Source organism: Lepidochelys olivacea (assembly GCF_965140295.1).
Source record: "Lepidochelys olivacea isolate rLepOli2 genome assembly, chromosome: 5".
Lineage (NCBI taxonomy): Eukaryota > Metazoa > Chordata > Testudines > Cheloniidae > Lepidochelys > Lepidochelys olivacea.
Window position 1 is genome coordinate 110,571,313 of NC_140415.1, and position 15,928 is coordinate 110,587,240.

The following is a 15,928-nucleotide window of genomic DNA, read 5'->3' on the forward strand; positions in this document are numbered from 1 at the left end:
CTCCACATTTTAATTTAAGCTGTGACCTTAAATGTGTACCATAGGTTTGCATGCTTGCAAGTCACATATTGATAGTAGCCCTAAATAGTTACAGAAATCTAGTTTTATTTCAAAGAAAAGTCAGCAAATGCCATAGTTCAAATTGCACCTACAGCCTAAATTCTGTTCCCCTCTGTGTAAGTTACACAACAGCATCCAATTTCTCAAATAATAGAGTGGGGCAAGATTTTCTCCCTACATCTTGAGATCCACACGTTTAGCATCTTGAAATATATTTTCAATTTGGTATACTTAACCTTATTGTCATTACTGTAAAAGTTGAGAATACAATATAATGAAGGACTCTATCTTAATACTTATATAGAAGGGGTCAGAGTTAAGGTGGCCATGTAACCTGAGCTTTGACATTTCCTGATTTGAGTGCTCAGTCACAGGCCCTGATGCATCAAGGTACTTCAGCACATGCCTAGCTTTAAGCCCCTGAGCAGTCTCACTGAGGTGAAGCATCATACTGTTTTGTATGGAACATGCTATTCTTTGTTTTGTTCTAAACCCTTTTGAAATATTTTTGTAAATGGCTGCCACATTCTACTCAAGAGAGATGCATTTGGTAGGTATCAACAAAGGCAAGCCCTTACACTGGCTTGATATCTTTCCTGGATTGGGGCCATAATGTGTAAAACACTTTGGGATTCTTCTTACTGAGAATAGCCACCATATATGTGATGTAAGTAATTTGCTAGTATTATTTGGCCGTATTCACCCCTGGTGTAATAGATTTCACTTCAGCCCTGTTACTTTTATTTTATTTGCACAAACAGTAGAAAATGTATAAAACAAAGAAAAACTTGAGAAGATCTTGGGAGTTTCCTTTAGTGCTAGTGAATTTATTTTAGCCTCCACTAAGTGTTATATTCAGAAGGCAGATTTCATATTAGCCTTAAAGATGTTCTTACGTTAGAAAACTCACTACAGGTCACTTCAGAAGAGAAAACTGTAACCTATAAACTGTGATTAACCTGATGTAAAGAAGACCAATAATCCCAACAGTGTTCTATTATTTAGGGTAGATATAAAGTTACTAAAGTCACTAGGACTGCCAAATCATTTATATTCTCTTTTGCTGTTAACTTTATTATCAGTCTGATCAATATTACACAGCTGGAACATTCTTCTGTTATATACACAAGCACAATTATATTTTCCCAACTATATTGTAAACTGGTTATTTACTTTAAGAGGTCTGGAAGTTTACTTGATTTCTTTTGTTGCATGCCAAATTAAATCTGTGGGTTTTTTTTAAAATCTGAGCTGAGAGAGTTTGTGTCTCAGTTCAATTTGGAAAATGTGTATTTTTGAGGTAAACTTCCCGGTAGATAGAAATTGACCTTCCACTGAAACTTGTATTTAAGTACAGTGAAAAATAGTGTCCGCTCTTGAATGCAGTAATCCATGTTTGAAAATATCTCCTAATTTAAGTGCAGGGTTGTGTGCTTTCTGTAATGCTATTAGCCATTTACAATATTGGTAGGGTTACATAAACCTTTGCTATGTCTTTTAATTGTTAAATAATACTGCTGAACTTTAGAAAATCTTCCAACCTTTGTTTTCTTTATTAATAAAAGTTAGCTAGTGTGATTCTATAATGACTTTGGCTGTATGCAACCTGGCATTTATGTAAGGTCCACGTGGTATTGATTATTTATTTTACTTTTTAAAGGCTCTGATTATAAGTTTTATGGATGTCTACCAACTCGCAAGCTCCAGAGTTGCTACATTAGAGAGAGAAATAGCATCTCATCGACATCACATTGCAGCTCTGAAATCAGAACTCCAAACAGCTTGTCTTCGTGAAAATGAAAGCTTACAATCAGTAAGTCTGCTTTCCATAATTTAATTTGCTTGTATAATTTGGATATTCAGATTACTAGGCTGTATCTACTCTCATATTGTGTAGTTCTGATAGGAATGTGTGATCATATTTCTTCAATATAGCTAATTTCATATCACAGTTTAGCACAGTAATACAAAATTACCAGTACAAAAATGCTATTGTGATGCTTGATACGTGGCCAAAGGGAGGGTGGTAGATGAAAGCAATGAGAGGATTAATTTTACCACAATATCTTGTATAAAGATTTGTTCAATGTTGCCAAAGTTAAAAACACAGCATCGTGGCTTCTTTGTCTTTGGCAGTTCAGATGACAGTTAGATTTTGGACCTGAAGCATGCAACTGTCTATAGTTGCAAAATGTCCTATTAAGCCAGAATGTTATTAATTATGCGTATAACCAAAATGGTAATTAGAACATGTGATTATTCTCCATAGGCAACTATACTTATTCATAATACATGCCTAGTGAAAGAGAAATAGTATGATTAATCATCTATAAAGTTAAAATCCTATTTCAAGAATCATTTGATGTCTAAAATATTGTTGTCCACGATTAAATTTGGGTTAATTTAAGGCTAATAAGGTGATATTCCAGATCTGAGAACTGTCTTTAGAATCATAGAATATCAGGGTTGGAAGGGACCTCAGGAGGTCAATCTAGTCCAACCCCCTGCTCAAAGCAGGGCCAATCCCCAATTTTTGCCCCAGATCCCTAAATGGCCCCCTCAAGGATTGAACTCATGACCCTGGGTTTAGCAGGCCAGTGCTCAAACCACTGAGCTAGCCCTCCCTAGGGGGATTATTGAATGCAGATATATTTGTGTCACACAGGCATCAGGCAGATGTATAAACTGTCACAAATAAGTAGCTAAATATGTCTTTAGTGAGATTGTGTAGATAAGTTACATATAATTAATAAATTTTCCCAATTCTTTCTTCCTTTTTCCTTATTGTATAAAGGGATGAGCTTTTTTTTTTGTCTTGGTTTTTTTTCTCTCTCTCCTTTCACTCTGGATAAAGCAAAGGACAGTAAGGAAAACAGAGACATTGAGTGTCAAGTAGGAAGAGAGGAATTGTTGAAACAAACCAAGTAAGCATATCAGCAACCCGTTATTCAGGGACTGTGCTTGTGACTTTGGTTGCCTGCATAAGAGCTTGCATTAATTTCTCATTGACTCATTTCTACATTGGATCAGCACAGAGGGAGATATTTCCCTCAGTGCTGAACTTAAACTTTAAGATCTTTGGATGAAAGGTTGAATGTGTGAGCTAATGATATCACATAAGCGCAAAGCTTTATTGATACATTTGTGACTCTAGACAACCTAAGAGGCCTATTGAAATTGTTTCTTTTCTTCTCCAACCAATTTTCCTTTATCTTTTGGGTTCCTCTAGGTTTACATGTGTACTGCTGAGCTACTTCAGTCTTACTAGGTTTGCTTTGTTGTCTTTTTATTGTTGAGGGTTTCAGTCAAGATGACCACTTGTGTAGCTAAGAGTGGGCAGCCTTCCAAGCTTACTGTAGTGAGGTTTGCTTGCCTTTGGATATAGAAAGTTTTTAGCTAAGATTATGCTATTAGTCTTTGAAGCGCTATTCCATGGTTTGATATGGCACTATAAAAAGCAATGATGCCTGTGATTAAACTTAACACTTATTGAAAACTATATAATTCTATAAACATCATCAATGCAAAAACTATGTTGTTGGTTGTTATGTGTACAGCAGTATCATCTGTGGGCTCCAATCACAGATCAGGACCTTATTATGCTAGGTGCTACACAAACAAACAAACAATCCCTCTCCCCAGGGGTTTGCAGTCTACTTACAGCCTAAGTATAAGTCTTAATGCAAAATTATGGTTTAGAATTTAAACACAGCAAAGACAGAATATTCAAAGTTATTTTCCTAAAACAGCTTAACTCCACTCACTTGTATGTCTGTAGTATTTTGTTATATTTGAATATTTTGTAAGCTCTATCCATTAATATATGCAGTGATTTCAGAAAGCCTGAATTTTAACAAAGTAGGATTTTTCCTGCTGCATTCCTGCATGCGCCTTCTCTTGGCCAGAGCTGCCTGCAGAGCAGACTCCATATTGGCCACGAGGGTGCTAAAGTTACAGAATTGAATGTGTGATCTAATGATATTTCCCCCACCCCCTTCCCAAAACCTTAAGATAGGAGGGCTTTATCCAGAGAGATTATTCAGTGCATTTGCCCAGAAAAACTGGTCTAGCTCAATTAGTTGACACAGTTTTTCAGTGTGCAGAGCTTTCATATGTGCTTGCCATGTACATGTCAGTCTGGAACACCAAATCATAATTTATTGCTAAAAATAATTGTCTTGGAAGTACACAGTCTGTGTATGCCTAGTATTTACTTAAACCTTGATAATTACTAAATCAGATTTCTGTTCTCCGTTCTTCTTTCTACCATCCCCTGAGTTGTTCCAAACTGATGTTGGTTATAACTTCATCGTATTTTTGGTAGTTATCTTCTTTTGCTTACTACCCTCTGGCTGTCTCTTTCACCTGTTGGTGTACCTCTGTTCTCACCTCCAGTTTCATTTTCTCAGACATTTTCCATTGTAACTTAGTTTGATCCTCTTTCTTCCACACTGTTTTCTCACATGCTTAAGCAACGTTACTTCTATGATAGACTTCTTCTAAAACCTGCTACTCAGGCCCCATCTTCCCCCCCACCTCCCCTCTCTTTCTCTCTCTGCGCCGAAGATTTTGCTGATTACTGCAAAAACAAAACTGACACTTTATGGCAAGATCCGTTTGTTCTCACTTTTCCTTTCCATCTTCTCATTTTTCAACTTAGCCTCTGAATCAACATCTCCATTCTCCACTCCACTCCCAGTCCTGCTACTTTTCCTCTTGGCAATGGGACACATGGTTATCCTATTTATTTAGTTACATCCAGAGACTGTGTTGTTCATTCACATTCATGCAGGGTGGAATGTGATCAAGGTAGATAAGAGTCAGCTATAAATATTTGTTTTGTGGAGGATAATGAGGGAGGAGTCAATTATTTGGTGGGGGTGGGAGAAGGGAACATCAGTGGCAGAATGGTTCGCAGGCCTGACAAAAAATACAAAGTCTGGTCCTGTCTACTAGTACTTAAAATGTCTTAATCTTTTTCCCCCTTTCTTTCTCCCTCTGTACTGTCTCCCATGGTGATCTCATTTCCTCCCAGGGTTTTTTTATCTCACGTCTATGTTGATGATTCACAAATATATTTCTCAGTCCTGGCCATTCTCCCTTTGTGCAGCCCTGCATCTCTGCCTTTCTCTAATGTATTTTTCATTCTTGCAACCACCTAAGACTCAGTATGGCTAAAACAGTGCTTATTATTTTTCCATCTAGATGTCTCTTCTTACACCTTTTTCTGGCATCCTTACTTCCACTGTTCTGCTTGTCTCCGGTGCTTGCAAGCTTGATTTTAATTTTTGAGTCCTCTCTGTCCATCTCCCATCTTATCTATGCTCTCTCCAAATTCGGCTGCACCTTCCTTTATCAACTTTTTTTCTTGCCCTCCAACTCTGGTACCAAAACATTTTGAAATAGTGTAGTAATAGTATAGTAACTACTGCCGTTTCCAAGATGTAGGCCTCCCCTCCTGGTTCCCACCACCCAAAATGTAGCTGTCAAGACTCTGTTCCTTTCTTCAACACTCTATCAAGGTTGTCGCACCTGCTGGAATAACTTAGCCATCTCTGGATCTGGCCATCAGGTTTTAATAGATCCATTGACTTTTAAGAACAGAAGAGACCACTATGCTCGTCTAGTCCATCCTTCTGCATAACACAGGCTAGAAAATTTCACCCAGTTATTTCTGCTTTGAACATCTTCCAAGGACTGCATGCCACATTCCTGCCACAGTCTCCTCCATGAAGTTCAAAGTTCAATATCTCATTTACAAAGTTCTCCATAATTCCTCCCTGTCTTCTGCCCTTATCTCTTGTTATACCTCACCCACTCCCTTTAAGAAAGTTTAGTGCCTCTGAAAATATGTGCTTTACAATGAAAGTATCCCAATCAATGATAACTAATATAATGCACATTGGAAAACATAATCCCAACTATACATATAAAATGATGAGGTCTAAATTAGCAGTTACCACTCAAGAAAGAGATCTTGGAATCATTGTGAATAGTTCTCTGGAAACATCCACTCAATGTACAGTGGCAGTCAAAAAAGTGAACAGAATGTTGGAAATCATTAAGAAAGGGATCGATAATAAGACAAAAAATATCATATTGCCGCTATATAAATCCATGGTACACCCACATCTTGAATATTGCGTGCCGATCTGATCGCCGTATCTCAAAAAAGATCTATTGGAATTGGAAAAGGTTCAGAAAAGGGCTACAAAAATGATTAGGGGAATGGAATGGCTTCCGTATGAGGAGCGATTAATAAGAATGTGACTTTTCAGCTTGGAAAAGAGACGACTAAGGGGGGATATGATTGAGATCTAAAAAACCATGACTGGTGTGGAGAAAGTAAATAAGGGTTATTTACTCCTTCTCATAACACAAGAACTAGGGGTCACCAAATGAAATTAATAGGCAGCAGGTTTAAAACAAACAAAAGGAAGTATTGTTCACACAACGCACAGTCAACCTGTGGAACTCTGCCCAAGGATGTTGTAAAGGCCAAGACTATAACAGGGTTCAAAAAAGAAATAGATAAATTCATGGAGGATAGGTCCATCAATGGCTATTAGCCAGGGTTGGTGTCTCTAGCCTCTGTTTTCCAGAAGCTGGGAATGGGCGACAGGGGATGGATCACTTGGTGATTACGTGTTCTGTTCGCTCCCTCTGGGGCACCTGGCATTGGCCACCGTCGGAAGGCAGGATACTGGGCTAGATGGACCTTTGTTCTGACCCAGTATGGCCATTCTTATGTTTCTGTGTTCTTATAACTGTATAACATAATTTGTGACTCTGTAATGGTTTATATATTAAGACTCTGACTAAGGCATACAGCTGGAAAAGGTATAATTTAAAATGTATTTATACAGAGTCTCATTACTTGCTTATTTCTTGTTCAGCAATATCTAGCTGTAATACCAGAGTTTGGACTTTGCTTCAAGGTTTCCCATTAAATGAACTCTTGTCAGTTACTTTAACAGTAGAGGGATATGCTTCTTTGATCCATTTTACTCCACCTTCAAACACATTAGCTTACTACAGTACTTGCACTTTTATTCTGAGTTACAGTTAACAGTATGCTTTGAACTGAGAGGTTTTGAGTGCTGTACAATACAGTAGTGCAGTCATAAGCAAGTACTTTTTGAGTCTTTGGGGCAGGAGCAACCATAGGTTTGGGCAACACTTAGCAACATAAATGCCCATGGCAAGCATGTGAATCCATGGTACATCTACTGCCAAATGAAAATCTCTTGTGAGTCCAGTATTGCAGTGAGCTGTTCTAATGACATGGCATTTTCCACTGTGCTTTCAAACACATTCTAGAAAGTGAGAAAAAGCAATTCAGAGCAAAGTTTGCGTTACCTGTAAAGGGTGGTATGTTTATTCATATGATGTCAGTTCTCCAGAGCCTCTGACCTTCATAGCTTCCAGCCTTGTGCTTTTTGCACTGATGTCGGCATCCCGTGTTTTGTAGAAGTGTTGAATATTTGAAAAATTTTGATAGTGGTGACAGACATTGGGAGCCACAGTTGTGCTGGGCCAGGTGATTGAGTGTTTCTCTGAACCTGAATGTGCTCACTGCACTCTGTGGCTTGCTCTGTTCTGCTGCATGGTTCAGGATAGGGCAAGTCAGTATAGGGGAGGAGATGGGCATCTAGTGCAGCACCACAGTGCATCTACCTGGCTGGGGGCAGAAGCATTGAGTAGGTGGCGGTGGTTATCCCTGCTCCTCCTCCATCCCTTTGGAGTACAAATTATAGTGGGAAGGGAAGGAGACAAAAAGGGTAGAGACAGAGAGTAATGGAAAGAGAAGATAGAGAAATAAGGACCTCATGAGTGCAAAGTAAATGGAAATTTGGTGGGGATAAAAGGTGAGTCGTAAGGAGCTCAACATATTCAGTTTTTCAGAGAGAAGGTTGAGAGTTGACTTGACACATGGAAAAGACACCTGATAGTGTAGAAACTTTTCAGCCTTGCTGACAAAGTATATACAAAGGTAAACAACATCCAGTGGCTGGAATATGAAATTAGACAAATTTAGCCTTGAAATAAAATACAGTTTTCTTGCTGTGAGGGTAATTAAACATTAGAGCAGCTTACCAAGGAGAGGAGATGGACTCACCGTCACTTGAAGTCTTTAAGACAAGAGTAGATATCATTTTAAAAGATATGCTTTAATCCAGCTTCAGGGAGAAATTCTGCAGTCTATGGAGGTGGAATGGGGCTGGTGATCATGATGGTTCCTTCTGGCCTTGGTTTGAGTCAGTGGGTCCTCCTGTTCTTTCCCTTCATTCATGGGCATATGGGGAATGGGATTCCCTGCATAACCCTCAACAGGCACATAACATGTGCAGCTTTGCAGCAAGATAATGACTAGAATCAAACCTCATGCTTCAGCTGATTGCCTACAGGGGTCAGGAAGGATTTTTTCCCTAATGCACAATTGGCTAGATGCATTCAGTGGAGTGGGAGGTGTTTTGCCTTTTTCTGAAGCATCATAGATTGGCCAGACTTGAAGATGGGACACTGGATAAGATGGACCAGTGCTGTGAGGGGTACAGAGAATCCTTTTTTTAGATGCCTGGTTCATGAGTCTTGCCCCTGATGCCCAGAGTCTTACTGATTGGGGTTAGGGGAAGGAATTTCCCCCAAGTTAGAGTGGCAAGAACCTTGGGGTTTTTTGCTTTCCTCTGTAGCATGGGGCATTGTTTACCTGCTGAGATCTTCTGGGTATAGCTCACCTAATCAGTTCCCTGCCATTGCAGGAGCCTTGGTGTCACCTTGGTCTCTGCCTATGGCACACAGTTTAGTTTCCTGATGACTGAAATGTTTTTGTCTAACTAAATTATTTGAACTTAATATGTGAGTATCTAGATGAAATTTAATGGCCTGTTACATACAGGTGGTCACACTCAGTGATCTGATGGTCCCTTCTGGCCTTGAACTCACCTCAGAGATTCACGGCAGCCCTCAGTTTGGCCACTTTTGCTAGTGGCTCAAATCTGCCGTTCACGCAGTTAACCTCATCACTGGCCAGCATGGGGAAAAGGAAGGAGAACAATCCCCACCATCTCTGCTGGTCCACCTAGTGGGTCAGGGGACAGGCCAGGGACCTTCCTCTCTGGTGTGACCACAATCCAGGTCAACACCTCCTGAATCCAATAGGGAGTTGGGGGATGGGGGGGAACCCGGGCCCGCCCTCTACTCCAGGTTCCAGCCCAGGGCCTGTGGATCACAGCTGTCTACAGTGTTTCATGTAACACCTGTGTGACAGCTACAACTCCCTGAGCTACTTCCCCATGACCTCCTCCCAACACCTTCTGTATTCTTACCACAGGACCTTCATCCTGATGCCAGATAGCATTTGTACTCCTCAGTCCTCCAGCAGCACACCCTCTCACTCTCAGCTCCTTGCACGCCCCTCACTGACTGAAGTTAGGTCCTTTTTAAACCAGGTGCCCTGATTAGTCTGCCTGTCTTAATTGATTCTAGCAGCTTCTTAATTGGCTCCAGGTGTCCTAATTAGCCCGTCTGCCTTAATTGGTTCCAGCAAGTTCCTGATTGTTCTGGAACTTCCCCTGTTACCTTACCCAGGGGAAAGGGACCTGCTTAAGCTGGGGCTAATTATCTGTCTTCTATCACTGTCCTGTAGCCATTTGGCCAGACCCTATCACACCTTGAAAACAATAAGAGCTGTTGGTTTTGGATGTTTATACTAACTGATGTTGAAACCCAAATCACTTAGGATTCCACCAACTTGCTGTTATTGTGGTTCTGTGTTATCTATAATTAATTAACTAACTTATTTATTTATTTAGCACTGTTTGGGTGGTGGTGGTGTGTTAAGTTTTTGCAATGATGGGCCAACATTATGAAACATCATATAGTGATGCAATATTCAGGGCAGAGAATACAGGAGTCAGAGGGTTTTTGATCAAGCAGGAGATGCAAGTTTGAAGAAGAGTCTTGTCTAACATCTATCCTTTTTTAAGACTCTGATAAATGAGAGATGCTTACTTTAAAAAATAAGCTAAATTTCAGTAGACTATTCCCTCAGTTTTTCCATTTAGTGGACCAGCAGCCAGTTCCCAGACCCACCCTGCTTATAAGCAAAACCTTCCTTAAAAACATTCAAAATATTGTATAATGAAAATGTATCATGTAGCCTCAGGACAACCACTTTCTTTACACTCCAGTCTAGCTGCTTACGGGCAGAATGTGTGCATGTATGTGTGTTTGTCTCTCTTGTTCTCTCCTTCACCCTCACCTCACCTGAATCAGTCAGTGTATCAGGATTATGGGACCTGGAGCTGCCAGTGCATGAATGGACATAATGGATCCCTTATTCTTGCAGTCCTTTTTTGGCACTAGTCCAGGACTAAATATACTATTTCATTCCCTGCTATTAATGACCATTATACTGTTCTTTATAGTAGAGAATAGAAGAATATTTTTAAAGTAATAGAAAAAGAAAAGAATTTGATGAGCCCACAAGGGTTCCATATTATTCAGGTATGCTGTATACATGCAGGACTAAATATCAGTATGGGCAGGACTAAATAATACTTTGAAAAGAAATTATATCTAAAAAGCAATAGCACCATTCAAAAAGTGAAGTTTTACTGAAATACTTGCATTTTGTAGGTAATTAGAAGGAATTGGCCATCAGCTTAGTGCCTTACAACACACCTGTGGCATGCAGGCATCCTAATCTAAACACACGCCTTGTCATGTGGTGTTGCTTATATAAGTAACAGTCATAACCAAACAGTATAAATCATGTCCTTTAAACTGTTTGGTTATTATACAGCACTAATAACAAGTATAATAATATGAAAACAGTATTATAAATCACATAACATGACTTGGGGCAAGGTGTGCAAAAAAGTTTGAGTAATCCAACCATATATATTTGCCTTTTTGTAAAAAACACTTCCTTTTCTGTGGAAAGCTTTTTTGATATTCAATATGCTAAGTATGTGAACTTTTAACTTGTTAAACTATTGTAACATATTTGAAAATTATAGTAATTTGATTATAATGTTGCCTATAAGGCAAAAGGTTCAGTTAATAGAATCCATATGTAATTAAAATGCAGAACTAAATATAATCAGACCCAAGTGACTATTGCCGTCGTATTGATAGTTTTACAATGGCCTCTGGGGTTGAAAGTTTATGTTAAAGTTACCAAATGCAGCAGAGCTACAGAAAGTGAGCAAGATGACAGTTTATCCATTTTAAATTCAACAACATAGTTAAGTGATAGGCATACAATAACAAGTCTCTGGATCCTCAGAGTTTTAGGAATAGCTCCCATTGGCAGGTGGTAGACACAGGGGACGTGTGTGCTAGTTGAAGATCTGCACTCAGCAGCAGTACTGTTATATAAACACCTGAGATGAAGGGTCCTTTAAAAAAAAAAAAAAAAAAGATAATTTGGTAACTTAATTTGTATGAATTCATGTTTGAATCATCTGAAAGTTATAGACACAACACTATGTACCAAGCCACAAAAAAAGTTTAAAAAAATTTCCTGAACTTAAAAAAAAAAATTATTTTCTCTGGACAGTTTTAAGAGTCGACATCCTGTGTTAGAGTTCTCTAATCATCACCAGCACAATTTACAATCAGAACACACAGAGAGCCAGTTCAGACCAGCTCATCTGTTGACTTTGGCAGAGGCCCTTAATCTCACTTGTGTGCAGCTGCCACTGGAGAGATGGGGACTCGGCAGAGAGCCGAAGGAGGGTGGGATACAAGGTTGGTCAAGGCATGAACACATAGGCCTGCTTCATTTCAACAGTCATACACTGCCTTTTTTATAGTCTTTTCATTTTACTGCTTTTTTTTTTTTAACCTGAAATTAAATGAGGACCTCTCATGAGCCACTGCGCTCCAGGCATAAGAAATTGTAATGTCTGGCTTCCAGAAACTGTCCCGTCAAAATGTGCTTCTGATTAGGTGGCTTAATTACAGCTGTGAAAACAATGTTGATTTAGGCCTCAAGATTCCAGTGCATGTCACCCGTTATTAGCTAGCCTTGGACTGAAGCCACCATTTTAAAACTCTTTACCACTAAAGTCACACACTGCCTGACAACTTTTTATTTAGGCAGAAAGGTTGCCAGAAGCAACACATTTTATGCAAAATATTTTTCATTGTGCAAATTTCCAATGTGACACTCTTGATAGACACAAAGTGGATAGTTACGATTGAGCTTCACCAAGTCCAAAGCCCAAACTTTTGCAGGAAAACTGTTTAAAATAGTTTTTACAAAGTTTGACTGACATAATGCTTAATTTTAATTCCTTTAATTCAGTTTTATTCCAAATCCAGCATGTTGGTTTAACCACCCAATTTTATTGCATCTAAATTTTCCTGACAGTTTCATTTGCTGTCGGGAAATAAAATTGCCATTTTTGCAACATGGGAAATAATGGCTAGCTTCAAAACCAATATGTTTGAAACTTCCTTTGCCTGAAGCAGGTTAAGGCACACGCTCAATTTACTTTAGGGGGAAAAAGCTCATTAAATAGTTTTTAATATTTTAATATAATTTAAGTAACCGCTTTCACAGTGGGAAAGCTTATTAGGCCCATGTATTTACATCTGTAGAGAAGTAAATGTTTGGATAATTAGATGGTTTCCAATACTGCCATTTTTCAGTACAGTTGTACAGTGAATGCTATGAATATGGTAAATGAACATGGTGCATTCATTGCATTTAGAAGTTACATTTCAAATGGCAATAGTTTGTTTTGAGTCACTTACACTTTTTTCTTAAGTATTGAAAATGTACTTTGTTTTGTCTGAGTTTAAAAATCTCCTTATTGAAATGAACTGTCTAGTAGGTGTATATGTTATCTCAAGGCAGACCTGTGCTTTTGGAAGAGTAGGATCTAAATTCTAATACCACTGTTGTCATGAAATTCCAAACGTGCATGCTGTGCTGCTTAATGGAAACCATGACTTTCCTCAATGGCCACAGGTCTGTTCCAATATTAAACACAAAACAAATCTTTCAAGCTATTGGCTGATCTGCAAATGGGGAGGATTATGTTTTCAGGAAGCTAATTTGCCTCATCCTTTTTTGTTCATATTTTGCATTTCTCTGGCAGTAATTATTAGAGAGAAGTTTTTCTATTGAAGTATATGAACTGAGAGCTCAAAAACAAAGGTACTCAACTTTCCTTTAACTTGAGAAATCTGATTCCAAGATTAGAGATCAGACAGGCATTGAAGCCTCAAAATGTCTCTCTTCCTTCTGTCTTAAATGCTCAGGACAATCCAACAGTGGTATATCCAAGAGTAATTAATGGGAAACTACAGTTTGGAGAGAGAATTGATTTGGATGAGGGGATATGTCCAAAGTGTAGATTCAGTTTTGCCCCTTTGGGGAAAAACGTATCCACATGACTATACAGTGCATTAACAGAGGAAAAGCAAGTAAATGCATACACTACATGTTGTTCATCTACCTGAAGAGAATATAATCTAACCCTTTTCTCTGAAAAGTGGCACGTGGCATTACTGAAGTTTAACATTAAGGAAGGGCTCACTTTATGCTGAGAGCACCTCCATGTTATAAGGAAGTGGTTTTATGTTGTTCTCTTTGTCAGACATATTTGTGCTAATTTTACAAAATACAATCCCTGAATAATGTACGCTTAGTTTTATTCCAACCACAGCACAGCAGCATATATTTGCTTTCTGCCCCCAATATTCTTTGCTTCCTCTTTGCCCCTCATCCCTTTCCTCTTAAAGTTACATTGTCCATCACATCAGAATAGAAAGAATTTTTGTATATAACTAACAATACTGCCAACACTGTGGTAGGAATAAAAGCACTGTGAGTGTTTGACAGGCTGTTATTTTGATAACTGGATATTATAGACCAGGACACTTAACCCCCAAGTAAAAAAAAATTTTTTTACAAAAAGAATAGAGCCAGGGACTTAATTTTACTGGCTTTACAGAAGAAAAGAAATATTCTATACAAAGAAGCCAAATTCACTTCTTTCCAGATTCAGGGACTTTTATTCAGGCCAGGAGGTGCTTCCTCCTTCCTTTTGAAGAAGTTGTTTCAAGATGGAGGCTAGAAGTGTCTATTATTCTCTGCTAAACTGTGAGTAAAACATAAAGGGAAAGTGTGTTCATTCTGGGGCTATGAATCAGCCAAGAAATTTTTGGAGGGGATTAAAGAATAGCTGAGCCTGAATTACTCTGGCTCAGAGATTTAGATGGCACCTGAATTGAGTGACTCCAAACTGTCATTCTTCCTGTTGTTCCTTTGACATATTTAAGTAAGATCATGTTTCAGAGAAGCAGCCGTGTTAGTCTGTATTCGCAAAAGAAAAGGAGGACTTGTGACACCTTAGAGACTAACAAATTTATTTGAGCATAAGCTTTTGTGAGCTACAGCTCACTTCGTCGGAGGCATTCAGTGGATCATGTACAATATACTGTTTGTGAATCATGGTTTTCTTGTTCCTACGTTTGCTTTGTTTTCTGTTTCTGGGTATTTCTGGTTACAAATAAAATTATGGTAGCATTTATAATGATAAAATTCAGTAGTGATCATCCTTCATTTGTATATTAAGTAAGATGTTTTGCATATGCTTTTTTTTACCCAGCGGTTAAAGCAGATCAAAATAAAAGTGCTTTTGGTGGCTTTCATCATGTTTCTCAGTATTGCTTTGTGATGCCACTTTACATCTTACTGTGGTGATAGGATGCAGGAAGGACAAGAGGAAGAAAAAATGAAGAAATCCAAAATGTGTTCATGTCTCTAATCGTTCCTTAGACAGCCAGTCAAATACATAAGTGAGGAGCTGGTGCTTCTCACCCCTATTTATATATATATATATATATATATATATATATATATAAAGGCTGCTGTTTAGACTTGACTAGGATTGAGAATCTGTAAATTGATTAGAAACAGCTAAAAAAGGAGGATCGTGTTTTTTCATCAGGGCATTGGAAACGCTTGATGCTATTTCTTGTACATTAGAAGATTTTAAGTCCTTTCAAAATATTTTTTTTATGCAAAATCTCATGTATTATGATTATTTATTTGTCCTTCCCTCTGGATTGGAGTAGGGGGAACTGGTGATCTGATCTACTTGCTCTCTCCCCTTAGAGGAGAGTGGGGCTAGTAGGGTGTCAGATCTTCCTGTAGAGAGTGGTGGCTGGGCTACTTCTGCTTCTCCTGTCAGGTACTGCTGCTGCTACACCTGCTGGTGGGAGAAGGCTGGGAACCACAGAAACCCCCCAGCTAGATATCATTGGCTAAGGTGGCTCCCACTTCAGATTCCCCTGTACTGCCTGCTGAGTCCTCACCTCACTAGGCAAGGAGCAGCAATTTGGGGTAGCAGCACTCCTCTGAGCCCAGGCGAGGAGATGAGTGGGAGCAAAAGAGAGAGAGAGCTGCACTTCCTAGCAGCTCCTCTTACTTTAGCTACAGGTGGAACCAGTAATGCTTTTTTGGATAGGGGTATATCCCCACAGTTTGAAGAGAAAAAGCCGCTTTGCTTTTTATGTTGCACCCTTGTAAAATGCAGTCCTTTACTTTGGTAGTTTTACTAAGGAGGAATATATTTATGCAGAAGACCTTTGTTAATATGCTTCAACTGCTTGATTGTTTGCATTTTATACTTTTTACTGAGCTTTACATTTTAAAGTATGTTAAAGTGTATGACATACACAGATAAAAGATAGGAAGTTCAAAATTAGGGCATAAAAACTTAACACTGTTCTTAACTCATAATTATGTTCCTTTTAACATTGACATTACTTAAGGTCATACTGTCAGCAAATAACATCTTAACATTTATTTTTATTGGGTGGTATACATTTAAGTCACACCTCT

General features: G+C 38.7%; 1 protein-coding gene across 5 annotated transcripts in view; it reads left to right on the top strand.

Moving 5' to 3' along the window:
* CCDC171 (coiled-coil domain containing 171) overlaps positions 1 to 15,928 on the top strand; it is a 226,184-nt gene that overhangs the window by 192,910 nt on the left and 17,346 nt on the right. For all 5 annotated transcript variants that reach the window (XM_084628107.1, XM_084628108.1, XM_084628104.1 and 2 more), the window contains exon 25: positions 1,721 to 1,873. In XM_084628107.1, coding sequence (XP_084484233.1) covers positions 1,721 to 1,873 — 153 coding nt within the window. The remainder of the gene's footprint in view (positions 1 to 1,720; positions 1,874 to 15,928) is intronic.